Source organism: Pleurodeles waltl, chromosome 6 (assembly GCF_031143425.1).
Source record: "Pleurodeles waltl isolate 20211129_DDA chromosome 6, aPleWal1.hap1.20221129, whole genome shotgun sequence".
Taxonomy (NCBI): Eukaryota; Metazoa; Chordata; class Amphibia; order Caudata; family Salamandridae; genus Pleurodeles; species Pleurodeles waltl.
The window spans coordinates 1,058,818,007-1,058,837,208 of record NC_090445.1 but is presented as its reverse complement, the minus strand read 5'-3'; the positions used below and the strand labels follow the sequence as shown (position 1 = coordinate 1,058,837,208).

The window sequence follows — 19,202 nt, the reverse complement described above, 5'->3', positions numbered from 1 at the left end:
AGCAAGATGTTGTTCAGCTTCGGGACTTTGCAGATAGATTTACAATGCTACTAGAATGGATTTGTTAGTTGCCACCAAAGCAGTGATCTCGAGCAACAGTGGTAGAATCCTTATTGGATGTCTCTGTTTTCATAGATGGCAATCGCAGTGAACTGGAGCACAATTGAGGTGTTTTGGAGAGCAAATCCAGACTTTGCTAAGAATTTTTAACAACTACTTTGGAAAAACACAGCACTCTGATTGGTCTTTAGCTCTTGTAGAAAGGATGTATTTTTTTAATTAAATGGAACAACAAACGTCTTTGGGTAAATGTCACTTGATAAAAACAATGTTCGTGAGAAAACCTGTATTCAGCAAAAAGAAAATATTCAGCACGGCCTTGCTTCATGCCAGAAACTGGGCCAGCACCTGCATAACATGACAAATACATATGGAAAGAAAAGGTAGGCTGACTAATTACACTGATGTGTTTGGATATCGTTATTGTTGACACCCTGCTGAATGTGGATGAGGTACTGCGTGCAGTCTGCCCAACTGTAATACACACCTACAACCACTGTCATTATATGGCCTTGGGATGACACATGCCTTACCTGTTAATGCTGAGTTGCTATCAATGAATACGTCTTGATACTACTCCGTAAAGGCTACAGCTGGCAAGTAAACTTATAATTGTCTAAAATACAGAATAAAAAAAACTGTACTTATAAGTTAAAGTTCATTAAGAAATCAAAAGATTAACAATTTTTGTAGTGCACTAGACAGACTGAATAATCTCTTGATGTAAATAACTAATTCCATATGCTCCATTTCATTGATGCGTCTTTCACCGAGCTTCATTGAATGGGATCACAAGCTTATTTCATGGTCCTTCCATATACTCTTTAGTTTGATACAACACTCTAATAATTCATACAATGGCACAGAAGATCAGACAGTAGTTTTGTCTACATACTTGGGGCCTAAGATTTCTTATAGGACTGTTTTTTTTTTGGGTGAACAAAATGAGGAGACAAAGAGAAACTGTAACTACAATGCGAAAGAATCATTAGCTTGTAAGTTTAATAGGTCACTCTGATGTGATGAAAATGTTAACGCTACCAACGTTTATTTTATCAGAGCCATTCCACTGGTGATCCATTCATATTCTTTAAACACATTGACTCCACTACTAACCGCTTTATATGGGGTTCTAGAAATTCTCAACAAGCCGTATGGCACATGAAACACCCTCTTGGGGGTCAATGACTTCACATTCTATTAATGGATTATATTAGATGACCAGTTGTCCTGGCTTTTTGGTAATGGTTGTCATGATTGGATTTTCTGTGATTATACCCTGCACAAGTTCTTACTATTTAATATCTATTTTTCAGTAAAAAAGTCCAATTTAAATCTTTAAAGGTATTGACATATATTTGGGAAAATTGATTACATTCTGTGACATATCTACACTTTATTATGGAACAATCTAATCCTCCATGAGATTTATGTGGCATAACTACTTTATACAATGCTTTGGACGAGCTTTTCCCATGTGCTACTTTTGTGTACTTTTAGCCAATTACCGGTTCTTTATGACATTATAAGAACTGGATGTTATAAATATTTGCAGCCTCAATTTTTCCCTACTAAACAGATTTGGTTCTTGAATTTGATTATAGGCATGATCCTAAATACTTGCACAGAAGATATTTATGTGTAGGAACAAAGAAAATGTACAACATATCACTGCCAAATAGATCAGTGAACTAGAAGAGACAGCCGTGGAGCTTGGTGGAATTTCAAGGTGGCAGGGCACCCTTTATATACTTTTAACATGTGGGAGCTTTCAGTTTAGTACGTCAGTGTATGTTACTATAGTAAGAGGTAATTATTAAAACTGTTAATAAATGCCTCTCAATGTAATAATAATCCCGTACTCACATATTTAAAAGTGCTCTAGTCTCTTGTATGCTTTTAACATGCAGAAGCGTTTCACTTTAGTAAATCAGTGTATATCACTATATTGAAAGGCCTTCATTAACAGTTTTAATAAATACCTCTTCATAGAGTGATATGAACTGGCATACTAAAGTGAAACTCTCCCGTATGATAAAAGCACACAAAGGGAGCACTTTTAAATATGTGAGATACTGGTGTGCCCTCTACTGTGCCAGTTTGCGGTTTGTTTTTATTGTTTCAAAAACAGTAAAAATGAACCACAGGCTGGCAGGCATAATGGCAGGCCTCCATCCTTCTGACCCCACTTACCTGCAAATACTGCTCTGGAACACCCACGCGGCCCGCAACAGTCCGGGATGGCAGGCTTGAGAGTGCCAAGCGTGCTCTTTCCGCCTCCGATGGCTTGATGTCACAGAGTCTCATTACTCTGTAATCCCGAGTCACATGCCAGCAATCCTTCACAGGTTGCAAGCAACACCCTTTTCCAACACGTCACGAGTGATGAGTTGGGAAGCAGTCCTGGGAATACAGGGCTTATGCTCTAGATACTTGGGACTGCTTGTAAATATGACACTGCTAGTGTCATGAATGGTAGGTCTCTTCAGACCCCCAAACATTGCAGACCAACACTAGTTCAGCCCTTAGCCTACATAGGAATATTTTGTAATAAAAAAAGGGAAATGCTTAGGGGCACATACTCACTAAAGCATGTGTCCCATTTGAAAGTGCCTGGCTGACTGATTCATCAAAGCAAGTGCAAGAGACAGCCAGGCACCTAAGCAGCTTCTGACGGTGCTTAAAGCACTTATTTAATTACAAAAAGAAATCATATGTGGATGATAATTGCAATTACTATCCACATAACTTGAAAAACAACATGGGTGGCACCCTAGTGCCCTCTAGTGGCAGCTGCTGCTGAGAGACAGCGTGGTATGTAGAAGTAAGACTAATGGCCATAAAGCGATTGACACGATCTTAAAATACACCATTTTAAGTTTATACATGACATCTACTAAACTTCTACAAATTGTATCAATGGGGTGTGGACAAGATCCTTCCTCTTTTTGTTTTGTGTGTGTGTGTAATATTAATTTTACAAATATAATTGTTGATATTACATGGCGTGGCGTAATGATGCAGCGTTCTCTGGGAATTATCTGTCATTTTAGGTTTAAGAGTCTTTCTTAGTTGGAAACTGCTTTTGTTTTGCTTATGTAGATGATATTCCCAACTTTGTTGAAGATTGTTTTTTTACGTTCATTATTTTTTCACTCCTACACGTTTCTTAATATTGTTTAGGTAGTTAGCCACTTATTTTGTACTCTAACATGCATTCTGACCTGGGGTGGGGGATGGGTGGAAATGGCAGTTACATAGACTGCTCAAGTAGAAGCTGCTTATTTATTTAAATGGGGGCAAATTTAGGCTGCTTTTTGAAAAATATGACATATAAATTCTTTCATCAATGTATATCTTCATTGAACTTATATCTATGACTTAATAATTTTTTTTAAATGTACAGTATATATTGCTAACTATTTATAAAACTTTCCGATGTGAACATTTATGCTTCTTTTTCCTTCAAAAGACTCTAAACGAGATCAAGCCTCTGAGCTTCAAGATATGCAAATTCTCAGCAGTTGCCACACAATGATCAAGCATATAAACTCCTTATATTACTATCATTGAGGACGATCAAAACGATGACTAAAATGACTATAAAATTAATGGAAACGTTACATTATCATTACCTTAAATATTGTCCTTATTTCTCTTTACAAAACCAACTCTTGATCTGTAAGAGTTCAGCAATTTTTGGCCCGCTTCTAATCTTCCTTCCTGTGAAAATCAAATTAAAAGTATTGCAAAGCAACATCTCTAACTCATTCCAGACTCACATCATCTTTCCAGTCCTTATTAGGATGGCTTCAGGAGGAATCTAAGAACACAGCCAGTGTTCATGGCACTTACCGATGAACTGCCTCTTATTGCGGTGGGTGGCAGTGCTCTTGTTTTAAGGGAATTATCTGCAGCATTTGACACAGTTGACTAGCTGACACCGCAACCTCATCTATCAAACTGTGGAAAGATTACTCCTGTTTATCCAACCAGTGTTCTTGATGCTGCTGGATCAGCTGAAATATGTCAAGACAGAGTACCTCGGGGTCTGCTGTTAGTGCTGCTCTTATTATTTTGTATGTTATTTCTTTGGCTTGACCAATCCGGATGTTCAGACAGTTGCAGTTTTAACTTTAAGATAGCAATAATTTTTGTGTATTGATATTTCTATTTATTTTGCTTCTCTGTCACTGAGATCCCACATGAGTGGCATTCATAATTGGATGCAATATTATTTTCTGAAGCTCAGTGGTAAAAAAAAAATAGAGCTTCTCATATTTGGGAAGAAAATACAAAATAGCTGATTACTGGCATAAAGTTTTAAGTAACTGTACATCTTTCTGACGCCACACTCAAACCTTAGAGGTTCAGATTGATGATCATTTTATTACGTAAATTAGTGTCTTCTGGGACAGTGATAATATGGTAGTCTACTACTTTGTGAAATTAACACCACTGCAAGAGTCTCTTGAATCTTCTTTTCAATTGATCTTATCATTTTATGCCATCCCCAGCGTGATTGCTTGGTTAAAAAAATGCGGCTGCGTGGAAAATTCTAAAGTGTGCAGCAGCAGAAATCATGGCATGGTGTGGGTATTTTGGGAAAGTATAAAATAAGAAATTTTACATCACATAAAGATTCAGAATTGTAGACTGCAAAAATAAAGAACATTCAAAATAATTCTCTACAAAAACGTTGAGATGCACCTAGTCCCATCACAACACCTTGCCCCAAAGTATGCCTATACTCGTGTTAGTTATTTAACCCAAACCTATCGTAGGTGGCAAATGAAACACGCTAGATGGATAATGACATATTTGGCTGGTCAAGATTTTGGCATTAGGTATTTTTATACAGCTTTATTTCTGTAGCCTGTTTTCAGACTAATTTTTGTGGTTTATTTTGGCTGTGGATATTTTTACATACACCCAAGCTTAGCAGTATATTGTAAATCGTGTGCTTTTGGTGGGTAGTCGCTTGTACTTTGAAAAAAGAAAGGACAACAGTATACTGTTGACCTAATCCGCAATGTTTTTTGTTGCAATTCTACAAAGTTATTTTGCAAAAACAAATCGTACTTACAAGCGGCTACGACATAGATTGTGTTTTTTAGTCTAGTACAATGCAGTGTGGATGTGGACCTGGTCTGATAGCCTTTGCTTTGTTATTCTCTTTTCAGGTTTGCCACCATGCAGACTGCCAGCAGCTGAATCGTCAGAGTCCGCTGAACTTGTGCGAGTCATGTGACAGCAAGTTCCACAGCACCATGCACTTTGACAGACACATTCGCTTTGACTTGCCTCCACAAGGTAAGTAAAAAAAACCTGTATGCTTCACCTTGATTTCTTTTAATTGAGATATTACCAAATTGTTATATAATATTTTCACTTAAATAAAACAAAGATTAAAGTAACATTATAGTTGGATGCAAAAAATAGAACTGTTTTCTGTTAAAAAAAAAAAAAAAAATACAACAAAAACTTGGAATTCACTGAAAAAACAAAAGTTAAAGTAAGGTTATATGTAAGTGAATTTCTCAGTGACAACATTGAACTAAAAAAATAAAAAAATTCAGCAGTTATGATTTGCAGCACTAACTATAAGTTGCACCCATGCAATGCTCTGCTTATGACCCCGCTTATGAAGTCTCTCATGACATGTTTTATGACATCGTTTATAACATCACTGAGGGTTTTTTAAGCAAAAACAGATATTTTAGTACACCTGAATATCACGTTACTTTAACCTTTGTTTTTAAGTAAATTATTTATTTCATACTAATCGATTATAGAGTACTGAAGAAAACATGAATCAATATTATTTTTTTGTTTTAAAAAGCGATACCTCTTGCAAGACGCTTTCGAAAGCCGGATGCACAATTACCTGTGTGGACTCTCAGGGGGTCGTACTTCCTGCTTGGCTCTTGCGAACCACTTGCGATATTGTACATGTAGTATTAAGTTAATTACAGTGACTTATTATAATTTTGAACAAAATAGAGCATTACACTTGTGAAAGGTACAAAAGTGAATTGTATGCTGTTCTTTAGAAAATTTAAAGGAAGTATTATTCACGGTCTCGCGAGACACTCTTGCGAAAGGACTGAGAGAGGAAGCACACCCTAAGGAAGGTTTCTGATTAGTTCATATGAATGTCTTTATTTAAAAAAGTAGATTTCATCCTTTTTGGTTTATTTCACTTATGGCTTTGGCGAGAGAAGACACATTTAGCTTGCTCACATTTCCTGTTTGGCTTTAAAGAGAAAGATGCCTTCATCTGAATCAGACGAACATCCATGAGCTTCTGCACCAGCTCAGCCACCTCAGCCACCCAAGTAATCCTTAGTCTGGTAATTTTTTTAATGAGGCCAGGTGTCAAGAAGGTTTGTGCAAAGTATGTCACCTGTAACCGTTGCAGCAGAGTTTAGCCAAGGGATCAGAAATAAACAATATAACGTTAGTACCGCAGACATGTAGAGACATCTAAGGTCTGTGCATCCGCAAAGGCTTGCACAGGCAGAGTTGACTTTAAGAACATTTACTCCGGAAGATATTGTGCCTGCGCAGGTTCTATGTGCACCGGTAGACCATAGCAATAACCTTTTTGAATAAAGCTTGTGCAAGCAGATTATTTTTTCTTTAGAGACAAGCGGCTCTGCCCAGGACATGCTTGTCCAGGAGCAGAAGTGCTCCCTCGGCAGTAGGTTTTAAAAAAAATGGTTTTCTGTAAATTATTTTCCTTTTTTGTTTTGAAGGAGATGCTGTTGGTGTTTGTTTCACACCTCAAGTTGTAAAAAACAAATAAAAAAAAAACCATGAAAACAACAACTTATAAAAAATGATTGAAAACACAAAAACATTGTTATAGTTGTTGACAACTGTTAACAAAACAGCTCTTTATGGAGCTACCCTGTAGTTTCATGATCAATGTTTCTGCCGTTTCCCTTTTTTCCTTCTTACAAACTGTGGCGAGAGCAGGAGCCCCTAAACACTTGCTTTTGCCTGTATATGTTGCCAGCTCTCACAAGAGTCTCACAAGATCATAACATTTAAAAAAAATAAGAATTAACCATCTACTTATCTGTTACACACTTTCTCTCAAAAACAAGCACCTCAATATAAATTCCTACTAATAGAATGTATTTTGAACTCATATTCATTTTTACCATTCACAATCCCGCAAGATTGTAAAAATTAGTCAAAAACAATATAGATTTATAATCTTCACAGTAGGTATCCCTTTGACACCTCATCTCTTAATATAGGGAGACTGCATGCCCTTCTGCTGCTCCTTTTAAAGCTTTTTTACTCCTCCAATTTTTTATGGTAAACGGTAATGGCAGTCATTTCATTTCTAACATTTCAACAGCCAGCCAGTGAGAGCACTCGCTCTAGCAAGACTCGCGAGAGCCATTCGCTCCCGTGAGCATGAAGCATCATGAGAAAAACTGGCCTCTCAACCAATCACAGACCTCCATTTTTAAATTTGTCCTCTCACTGGACTTTCGTGGGACACTTGTGAGGCCACCGTCCAAATATGCAATTATCTTTGATCCTTAAGTTCTCAAAAAGTACTAAATTAATTTACACCAAACCACAGTTTGTTATCAAGTTCTAGCTTCCTGAATTTGGTGTAATTCCGTTCAGCAGTTTTTGCTGTGCGCAGTTTTTGCTGCAGCCATTTCTAAGGAAGTCTATGGAATATGCATGGGGACTTTGTTTGGGAACCCCCCTTTTTTCCTCCGCCCCAGCTATATGGATCACCCCAACTCTTTCAAGAAAGAAGCAGAGGTGGAGAGTCATCAAACGGGGAAAAGTTATTAGCAAATCAAAAAACGCTCTGTGTATGGAAAAGCAGACCTTACTATAACTACTAACGGCCGACTGCCAGTATGTTTAAATATATATATATATATATATATATATATATATATATATCAGAGGTCTTCAAACTGGGGGGCCTCAAGAGATCCAAGGGGGGGTGTCAGACTCTGGCCAAATGCAACATTACACAGATAACAGGCCTTTGTTTTAAGCAGAGGCATGTTATTGCATTTTTTAAAAGATAACAGTACCTGAACTGCAATGTTTAAGTAGGTCCAGACATATTTAAACTTTGCCATCTTTATAAAATAATTGTGAAAAATCCTGAGGGGGGCCCAATGAATTTTATTTTTGGAACTGGTTGGGCGCGGCTGTAGAAAGTTTGGAGACCACAGATATATATAAAAATCATAACTGCCAATATTGTGGTGTCCTAGCACTGAACCTGATCCAAGTGTTTGCTGGAGGATAGACCTGATTGTTTGATTGAACAGGTGTTTTATTTCTATATGTTCCAGGTAGAAAGACTTAGGTGTTAAGCGCCAGGTCATAACGTGGGCTCTTGCTGGTGCATTGAATGTACCACTTCTGTCATGTGTGCCAGTGTTTAGAGGGTGTATGAGAATTGATAGAATATGCTTCATACACCTTTCAAAGGTGGAGTGAATTCCAAAGTTTGCTGGTGTGGAATAATGGCCGCTGATGTTTATTTTGTTGTGATATGGTATTTTAATTTGTAAGAGCGTGATAAGGCAAAGCACAAAATAAGCAATAGATCCTACTGCTCAGAGGGCTTATCTACCCCTAATTGCTACCCCTAACTTAGGTCAGTGCCATTGGTCTTGATAACACTGTTGTTTTTTCATGCATGTGTACCTGTAGGCTTTTCGTTTCAGTCACACATCTTTCTAAAAGTTTTTCAAATATGGAAAGTACCATAGTTTTTGTCCTTCTGGCAAACCACCATGGGTCTTCCATAGTTGAAACACCACCGGAAAACCAGAGGAGAAAGCTCACTAAATTTGATTAACGTGCAGCAGTATTCTTTGACATAGTAAACTCATACTGTGGGATCACACCTCATATTCGCAGAGTCACAAACACTCTTTGAAACTTCAAGCTTCCTGTACCTCATGGCATGGTCATTCTCCAACATAGTATTTTTCGGTAAGGGCTGCCCAACTCTGCTGTATGAGATCTGGATTTGAGCCTGATTTCCAGACAAGGGCCCTAATAGGGTGGTCGAGGAGGGCCATTTGGCCTTAGCTTAAAGAAGATCTAGGAGGTAGAAGCCTATTTTTTTGCCCTTTGATAAAACATGGAAATATGCCTCTGGTTTACAAGTTGGGCGTGTACTAGGCCTCTCTGGCCTTATGTGAGGACCTGGTCTAAGGACATCCATTGAATATGTCAATTATTGTATTTTACATTGTGAATATGTTCCAGGTGGGTGTCTTATAAATCTGGTATAGATCGGACCCTTCTATACCAACCCTGAATGTAAATGAACTCTAGCAGAAGAGATCAGCCTCTGATGTTACAAAGACGCGTGTGTATCCCAGCAAAACTATGGAGTGCAGAAAACGTTAAAAAGTATTTGTAACGCTGTGTAGAATATTAATATGTAACAAACTTAAATTCTTCTAAATAGCTGTACTTGACAGCCCTAGGTGGGGCTACCAGTGTTTGCAATTGGTAGACACTTGCACTAGTTTTTGGTGACAGAACTGATGTTTTCTCAGCCTATGGCCTGGAGCAGGAGAGAAAGGAGAGTAAAAGGAGGAGGAGAAGGTCATGAAATCATTGACAAAGGCAGAAAGCAGAGGCGAAAAAGTGTTAGAAAGAGAGAGTGAGTGAGACAGAACGTGTAAGACAGTGGTAAAAAGAGTAATGGGTGCAATTGAGTGTCAGCTGGGGGAGTGGGGGCTCACTACATTTGGAACAGGTGCAGCACAGACGCTGGGATTACGCAGCACCTGGAATGAAGGAATGTAAAACCTTTTCAGAAAGGTTGCTACCTTTGTGGCTGTCTAGAGCATAGTAACTTAAGATGTTGCTGGTCTTCTCCAAGAACACCTACTTGGTAACAGCTTCTTCTCAATATGGGGAAAACCAAAGAATTGATACAAACAGTAGGTCCTGGAGTGGCAGCAGCAGGACTTTCAGGATGCTGACCTGGAATATAAACTTATTGAGAATGGTACTCGTATATTCATTCACTCATCCATCTATAGAATCCTCTCAGTGAGTTATTCACCTGCTCCGGAGATTGGTCTGTAACCTGTATGTCACTCATGCCTTAAGTGTATATGTTTTGTCTTACATGACATTTTGTACTAGTCAGCGCTGCTGAATCTTTTGGAGAGAAGGGAATATTGCCCTTTCTGACATGTGATAGAGGGAAGCTTGCTGTTCTACTAACACGCTATACCTGCTTTGTCGGAAAGCAAAGCTTGTGCTACTCTCACATGATTTGTGCATGTCCTGTGCTGCTTCCCTGCCTGTACCCATCTATCTCTGTCTGTCTATCTCTCTCGCCATCTGTGGTATGTGGTGGAAACATGTTTCCAGGGCGGTACAACTCCCTTCCACCAAGGGCTCCCGTGAAAGAGGTCTGACTCACTGCAGCAGCCAGCGGAAACCACATCGTGCAGAATTACATTGTTCTGCCCACGGCTGATGTATTTTCTGTACTGAAGTATGCCCTGCAGTACCCTATTCCGAGCAAAACCTCCGTGCAAATCCTTCTTGTTTAGGAAAACCCTCTCGTATTCCACAGAGCTATAATATGTTTCCTCTGCACTGTGGAGGAGGCCACTAAAAAAAATATAAAGTGACATGACGAGTCATAACTTGCTGCTTCAGTCTGCCTGGAGAATACACACTTTACCCAAATAATGTTTTTTAAGTATGCTGTCAGAACGGCCATGCAATATAAATCTTTTGTATTCTACCCCTGGGTCAACGTCAACGGTCACAGTCAAAAACCTGCGTTTAAAGCACATTGCAGATATTCCACCCTGCTTCTCATAACATTAAATTTTTTCACTACAGGCTTGTGCCTGTGAAAGCCCGTAAGTGTGGGCAGCATGGAATCTTTGCTGGTGGTGGACACGAGCAAGAAAGAGGAAGTCAGACAAAGAAGACAAGCATTTGCAATGCAGCGGGTCTCGCGTTTGCTCATGTTAGAGCTGATAGCGTTGTAAACTCCTAACCCGACTTTTCACCTATCGGCAAAAGTGCATTTATGTACGTAACGAAAAAGTGCAATTAACTGTGTAAAGCGCTCGACTTCTGCCAAGCGAAATCGCGCTAGTAAAATAGAGAAAAAGTAGTCCACGAGCCGGACAGAAAACAGCGAGCTTTGCATGTTTTCTGTACTTGGTCAATGCGCTCAAGGAGGATTAGCCACCAGAAAAAACATGACGTATGCATGCCTTCGACTAATGAAAGCAAGCGGATTTTAATAGGCAAGCCCACGAACCAATAAAAAACACTGACGTGATGTCGACAGGGCTCCGAGCCCTTTTCTAATAACTAAAGCGTCTCTCTGCGATACGCATGCGTGAGCGCATGCAACGCAGGCTCGACCTAAAAAAGGAGGAAGAAAATGGTAAGAAAACTGTGACTAAAGGAAAACACAAATGAAAAACAACCTGTCTGAGTGAAATAAACAGAAACGAAGTGGATGATGGTGGCAGAAGGAGGTATGAGGTGTAATCAATTTAAGCCAGTCTTGGTATTTAGTATGCCTGGCATGCAGAAAGTACCAGTGGTGGGCCCATAAGAAAACTTTGCACCTATGTTCTTTTTTGCGAACCAATTAAACTCTGGATATTGGGTAGAGTTGCCTATAATGGTTTTTGCCTGAATGAGAACATCCTTTCCAAGCCACTGGACTATAAGTGAATATTGTGACTTCCACACAGGCCTGTCTCTCTGTTCAGCTAGAAGCTTGGGCAATGTGCTGTTGAAAATACTTGACAAGCCATCCAAAAACAGAAACGCTACATTCAGTACTATTAATACTAAATTATTCTTCACAATAAAGGCATCCAAGTGAACGTTTATCCTTTATAAATTATAGATCCAGTTAAAGAAACTACTTCAAAGCTTTTAAACTTGGACAGCTGCGCTTATCCTTATCAATTTGTTTCCAAAAATATAATCTTTTTCATTTTCCATAATCAACTTTAAAAAACAAGGGTTCGGGCTCCTTTTTAGGCTTTGCCTGCTGCAAAGACTTATGTTACTAAAAAAAATTCTGTAAAGGGACTAAGAACTCGCCCCTACTTTGGCCCTTACTTACCTGAACGGCCAACATCTTCATTCAAACTTTACTTGCTTTTTATTGGCTACCAGTAACTTTCTGCTTTTCTGTTATGCTGTGTGTTCTGCTTTTGCCGTCATGTGGAGCGTGGCCTAAGTACACCTTACATTTTTTGGTGATTGGCTACATGTTAGTGTTTATTCGCAAAAAGATTAACTGAATGCAAGTCAATTCGAGTTGAAATGTATGTAAACATGTCGGCCATCTTATAATGGAGAATCAGGTACAGATGTAAAGTAAGCAGCAAGTGGGCCCATTATGTTGTGTTTTTCTTTACTTAATAATTACATTTCTGATGATTAACCTCTGTAAATATTAAAACTATTTTTATGCTTGTTTCTTAAATTGCCACTCAGTCATTTTTATAGAAAAGTCATTTGTATAATTGGACGATGTTTTATTTTGAATTGTTATTCTTTCAGTGACTTATCAACAGGCAGTCACAAGAGCACTTATCTTGCACCACTAAGGTCATGATTTGAATGGTGCATAAGGTGCAGTGGCACCAGGACAAAAAGTTATCAGAACTTCACTAAACACCAGATATTGCTATATTTTACTACTAAACAGTCACAAGTGCAGTTACCTTGCAGGCATTAGGGTCATGATTTGAATGGTGCAGCAGGTGCTTTGGCACCGGGGCCACAGGGTGTCAGAACTCCTCTCAACACAGATTATTGCTTAAGTTTAGTACTAAACAGACTGTCACAAGCGCAATTATATAGCAGGCACTATGGCCATGATTTCAGTGGTCCAGCAGTTGCAATAGCACCCAGAACAAAAGCTCTAGACACCCTACTAAACACTTATTATTGCTATATTTTACAACTAAACCAGCAGTTACACGTGGGCTTATCTTGATGACACTAAAGTCATGATTTGAATGGTGCAGCAGGTGCAGTGGCACCGGGGACAAAAGTTGTCATAACTCCTCTAAAAAGTAAATATTCATATACTTAACTACTAAATAGTTAGTCACAAGTGCAGTTTCCTTGCAGGCACTAGGGTCATGGTTTTAATGGTGCAGGTGCAGTGGTACCTGTGCCACAAGGAGTCAGAACCCCTCTAAACACAGATTATTGCTACATTTTACTACTAAACAAGCAGTGACAAGTGCAGTTACCTTGCAGGCAATAGGGTCACGATTTGAATGAAGCAGCAGATGCAGTGGCACCGAAGCCAAAAGTTGTCACAGCTCCTGTAAGCACCAAATATTGCAATATTTTACTACTGAATAGGCAACCATAAATGTAGTTATCTTGCAGGCACTAAGGTCATGGTTTTAATGGTGCAGCCTGTGCAGTTACACTGGTGCCATCAGGCGTCAGAACCCCTCTAAACACAGATTATTGCTAAATGTTACTAATAAACAGGCAGTCTCAAGTGCAGTTACCTTGCAGGCACTAGGGTCATGACTTTAGTGGTGCAGTGACTCCAGGGCCAAAAGCTCTGGGAACCCCTCTTAACACCAAATATTGCTATATTTTACTACTAAACAGGCAGTGACAAGTGCCAGTACCTTGCAGGCAATAGGACCATGATTTGAATGGTGCAGCAGGTGCAGTGGCACTGGAGCCAAAAGTTGTCATTACTCTTCTAAGCACCAGTATTACTATATTTCACTACTAATCTGGCAGTCACAAGCACAGTTGCCGTGCAGGCCCCAGGGCCCTGATTTGAATGTTGCAGCAGGTGCAGTGGCACCATACCCAAAAGCTCTAGGAACCCCACTAAACACAAATTATTACTCAATTTTACTTCTAAACAGGCAATGACAAGTGCCAGTACCTTGCATGCACTAGGGTCATGTCTTGAATGGTGCAGCTGGTGCAGTAGCAGCAGGCCCAACAGTTGTCAAAGCTCCTGTAAACATAAAGTTTTGCTATACTTTGCAACTAAACAGGCAGTCACAGGTGTAGTTATCTTGCAGGCACTAGGGTCATGGTTTTAATGGCGCAGTAGGTGCAGTGACACTGGTATCACAAGGTGTCCGAACCCCTCTAAACACAGATTATTGCTAAATGTTACTATTAACAGGCAATCACAAGTTCAGTTACCTTGCAGGCATTAGGGTCATGTTTCGAATGGTGCAGCAGGTACAGTGGCACCATGCCCAAAACCTCTAGGAACCCCACTAAACACAAATTATGACTAAATGTTACTTTTAAACAGGCAGTCACAAGTGCAGTTATCTAGCAGGCATTAGGGTCATGATTTGATTGATGCAGCAGGTGCAGTGGCACTGGGGCAGAACATTGTAATATTTCTAATCCAGTTAGTGAGATAGAATGCAAAAGAAAAAACCAAGGCGACACCTAGAAACAACAAAGGCAAAACCTATCGGCTTTGCCAATGCTTGTTCTGCTTCTGGGCAATAAGTTAGTGAGTCACTACAGAAATACAAAAACAAAATCTCAATTACAATTCTGAAATCGATGATTCTGCTCTTTACTACTAGAACGGTACACTCTTCTTCACCTAAATAAGTTCCTAGGGCCACTCTGATGTTTTCCAGTACCTCAGTAATGTACATTCCTATAGGGTATACATCCAAGTGCCACCTGTGCCTTAACAACAAAAACTTTTGTTAGTGCATTCTGCAATGATCTTATTTAGTCTTTCCATCGTACAATGTTGCCAATGTAAAGAAATATATTGTGTGCTCTTCAGCTCAATACTTTAAGGAAGATGGGAAAGATTGATAATCATTTTCAGTCATTTTTCCTCCTCTAAGTAATTAAATTTCTTGAGGCCAAAGTAATCTAATCTTTGAGAAATAAGGCGGCGAGTATCTAGTGACATCCTGGAAACTTGGGATATGAATTACCATTGCAGAGGGAAATTAAAAATCCTGTCAAACGTGCTATACTTTCCTTCTTGGAGGTATGTTTTTTCATCAAATATCTCCATTCGCAAGACCTTATTTGTCTTGCAGAACCAAAGTGGGGTTAGCCCATCATTATCTAAAAGTTTATTTAACTTGCAGAACCTCATATCTTTCCAGACCCGAGCAAGAGTTCTCCTGTCAGGGTAGGATTATCGTAGTTGAATAGAGCCCAGCTCTCTTTTGCTTTTTAATTCACTGGCCTAATAAACAAAGACTTGGCTTGTTCTCTTCATGCCTTAAACGTGATTTGTTTAAAAGTATTTCTGCTCATGAAATTTAGTGGCAACACCCACGGCCTATGATCCTCTGCCACTTTAGTTAATATCACTGACCCAAACATTAGTGCATTCCTGATAGGGGAATACCCACTCTCCTACTTACCAGAGCTGAAGCAGCTAGGTAATGCAATTTGAGTTCTGGCAAAACCGACCCCCATGTTTCTACAAGGGACACAACTTCTTCCATTATATTCTGGGCACCTTATTTGCCAAAACGAAGGAAGAAATAAAGCTGTTCAACTTGAAGAAAAAAATATTCTCTTATTTGCAGTGCAAGCATTGGAACCAAAAAACTCACTGTGGGAGTGTCATAATGTTTACAGTGTTAATCCGTCAAACCAGCGTCAATGGTATATCTCAATTTTTTTGGTGCTTTCTCTTTTAATGACTAAGCGTGACAAATCTTATTTAAACATTTTTTATGCCTGACTGTTCACCTGTGTACTATATCTCACCAGGTTGGTTGTTGCCATTTTCTGTAGGTCCTGAAATAAGTAGGACTAAGGGGCATTAATCTCTTCAGTTTTATTTTTATTGACTTGATTACCTGATCTAGTTGACGATTCAGCTTACTAGCTTTTCCCCCTCCTTTCTGTCTCCATTAATTTTATAAATAAAAACTTTGCAGAGTAACTTTAAAAGCTTCCCAAACCTCCTAAATACTATTGATCTTATGTTTATCTTTAAAAAGTTTTGATTCGGCTTTGAAAGTTATTCTTTGTTTCATGTTCTTTAAGAATTAGCTTATTTTGACATCACCTAAAAGTATCCTTGCTTTTATGTACTTCCACTGCCGGAGGGTAGTTGGGATATAGACTCCGACACCTGTGGACTGGTGTAAAAGGCCATTGATTAGGACAGGCTTGCTCATCATAATAACACATTAACATAAATTTACCTTTAATTGAACAACTTTTAATGTTTAACCTTTGTAACTCCCCCGTCTTCCATTTTCACTTCATTCCCCCACTTATCCTTCGTTCACCCAGTCTCCACTCCCATTCCCTCACACATTCCCCTTTTTCTTTCGTCCCATGTCTGAATCGGGCATCCTCCAATCTGTCATCCTTCACCTGCTTCTTCCCCCCACCACCCCCCGGAAGGGTGAACAAGCCCGCATCTGACTCTCCACCCTCCCCCTCCCCCCCATCTACTGCCACCCAGCAAAAACTCTTTTGGCATTTTGCTGCCCCGCCAGTGAATCCACTGCAACACTTCATGTCCATCCAGCAGGCTCACTCCGCCAAAGTTTCTCCCCCCACAGATTGGTCAGCAAGAAACGTAGCTCCAAAATGTAATGGGCATTCCCCATCTCTGAGAGATGCACACTGTCATCCCAGAAAAGCACCTGCTCATCCTCTTTTATCCCATCGTGCGTCAGCACTTTAATGTCATTTGCCCAGCAGAAAACCTGCATAGCCCTGTTGAGCTTCCTCTGAGCCCTTTCAATAGCCCCATGTTTCAGTGTTCCTCTCCACTTTCTCCTCGGCACGAATTCTATTAACACTAAACAAGTCCCATGCATGTTGTGCTGCAGCAGTACCAGATCCCGCTGCATGTGTTGTAGTAGGGTGAGCCCTGAGCACGGACCAGATCATTCTCCCCAAGACGTAATGGCAATACATCAGGACATCCCCATGTCGGCATAATCGATGTAATAAAAAGAAGCAAATTGCCCCACTTCCTTCTGCTCTTTCACAACCACAATACCTCGTGCCTGCTACTCGGAAGTCCCAGAGATCGTCCATAAACCTGCTTCTCCGCATATTTAGCCGCCCAATGAATAAAAGAGTGTCTGAGCAGCCATGTGACCACCTTATCCTTTTCTGGGCCTCGCACGCAACCTGGAAGGAGAAACAAATGTCAGTGTGCAAAAACATCCCCCCACCACCCTAACTCAGAAAACCCCCACCTGAAGAACGTAAAACCCTAACCCACGTGGCACACCTACCGCGACTTTGAAAAAAACATCAGATCAGGCCCTTACATATCTCTCGCAACATTTGGACAACCACCTCCCAATACGCCTGATTGGATCCCAATCCCACCCCTACCGGGCTGTCAGTCGCTGCGCCAAATCCTGAAGGAGTGAATACCAAAATTACCCTTCTTGTGACAAATCGCACTCTCCTGTCGACTCACCCTTGAAACTGTCCCATTCCTGCACTGGGCATGCTTCCAACACTCAACCCCCCCCCCCCCCTTCCGTCCAACCATATCCACTTCCACTTGCCAAGTTGATCTGTCTTCGATCGCCTCAACCAGATCCCCTAGAGCTCACCCTGTAGTTGCACATCCTCCACCCTTACACCACAAGCTTTCCCCACACCCAATAGTTCAGGCACACAAAATACCCCTAAAACATCCATATCATACACAGACAAAAAATAGCCACCTCGTGGGCATTCACACACCAAACAGGCAAAACATGCAAGATGTCCAAAAGTAACTCAAACGTAATAGCGTCACGCACCGCACCACCGGACCCTGATCTCACACTCCCCCAACCTTTCAGCATTTTTCCCAAAATGTCACCCTTCGCCGGATCCCAGACAAAAAACAACTTCCCATAAAATGACACTCCTGCCAACTTGCCCCCAATCGTGGCTGGCGATAAACCTTTCAGAATAAAAAAAAATAACAAAATGCAGCACCCGAGCCTCAAGCGTTCCTTGCTCCTGCCATCAGAATTGCCCTCCAAAAACTTCAAAATCCTGAAAAACCAACCAACGTAGGCGATAACACCTGAGGGTTGATTCTGCCAGCGGCATCTCCACCAGTCTCACGACCATCACGCCCTCCACTCCCAAATGTCTGCCAGGACGACAGTCTTGTGCTACTCTGTGCCAGGTGCCAATTGGCGGAAAGGCTGCCACTGCAAACGAGATAGAGAATCTGCAATGGAATTGTTGACCCCTGGAATACGCACAGCCTTAAATATGATATCCTAAGTCAAGTAACGCAATATAAACCTCCTCAGCAAACGCAGCACCCTGAGATCCCTGGCCCTTTGTCTGTTCACCAATTCATCCACTGTCAGATTGTCCACATTGAGCATCACTGTCTTGTTTGCCAGTTCGTCACCCCACACCGACAAAGCCACCAGCAGAGGAAAGAATTCCAAGAATGCAGTGCTCCTGCCTGACTCCACCGTTGTGCAGGCCGTGTCTCCGCACACCAGCACCCATCCCAGAAAAGACTGAAACCAGAGGCACCTGCCGCATCCGAAAAAATCTGCATCTGCCAGACAGTGTCTTCCTCCCAAAAGAACATGGAGACCCCATTAAACTGTGTCAAAAACAGGTCCCATACCTTGATGTCTTTTCGCAAACCCATGGTCAATTGAATCCTGTGATGAGGCAGGGATGCACCTGAAATCGCCAGCCCCATGCGCCTGCAGAGTCCTACCACCCCAGACCACCCTGCATGCAAAGTTGAGGAAACCCAGGAGGAGTTGAGCCACGCACAGTTCAATCTTCTGTTTTGACCTGACCTGATCTGCTGCAAAAAGAAAAGAATCTCTTCAACCTTCACAGCAGGCAACCGCCTCATGAAAGCCATTGTGTCTAGTTCGATGCCCAGAAAAGTCAAAACACAGCTAGGACCCTCTGTTTTTTCAGGAGCCAAAGGCACCCCAAAATCAGGTGCCAGTTGCTCAAAACACTGCAGTGCCCTACCACACGAGTCAGAATGTGGTGTCCCCACAAAAAGGAAATCATCCAGATATTGTGACACCGTCTGATGTCCACTCACTTGAATAAAAACCCACTGCAAGAAGGTACTGAATGCCTCAAATAGAGAACAGGAAATTGTGCACCCC

At 40.7% G+C, this 19,202-nt stretch overlaps 1 protein-coding gene across 3 annotated transcripts in view; it reads left to right on the top strand.

Annotated features, from left to right (window-relative positions):
* PLEKHG5 (pleckstrin homology and RhoGEF domain containing G5) overlaps positions 1-19,202 on the top strand; it is an 834,379-nt gene that overhangs the window by 531,716 nt on the left and 283,461 nt on the right. For all 3 annotated transcript variants that reach the window (XM_069240015.1, XM_069240016.1, XM_069240018.1), the window contains one exon: positions 5,244-5,373. In XM_069240015.1, coding sequence (XP_069096116.1) covers positions 5,244-5,373 — 130 coding nt within the window. The remainder of the gene's footprint in view (positions 1-5,243; positions 5,374-19,202) is intronic.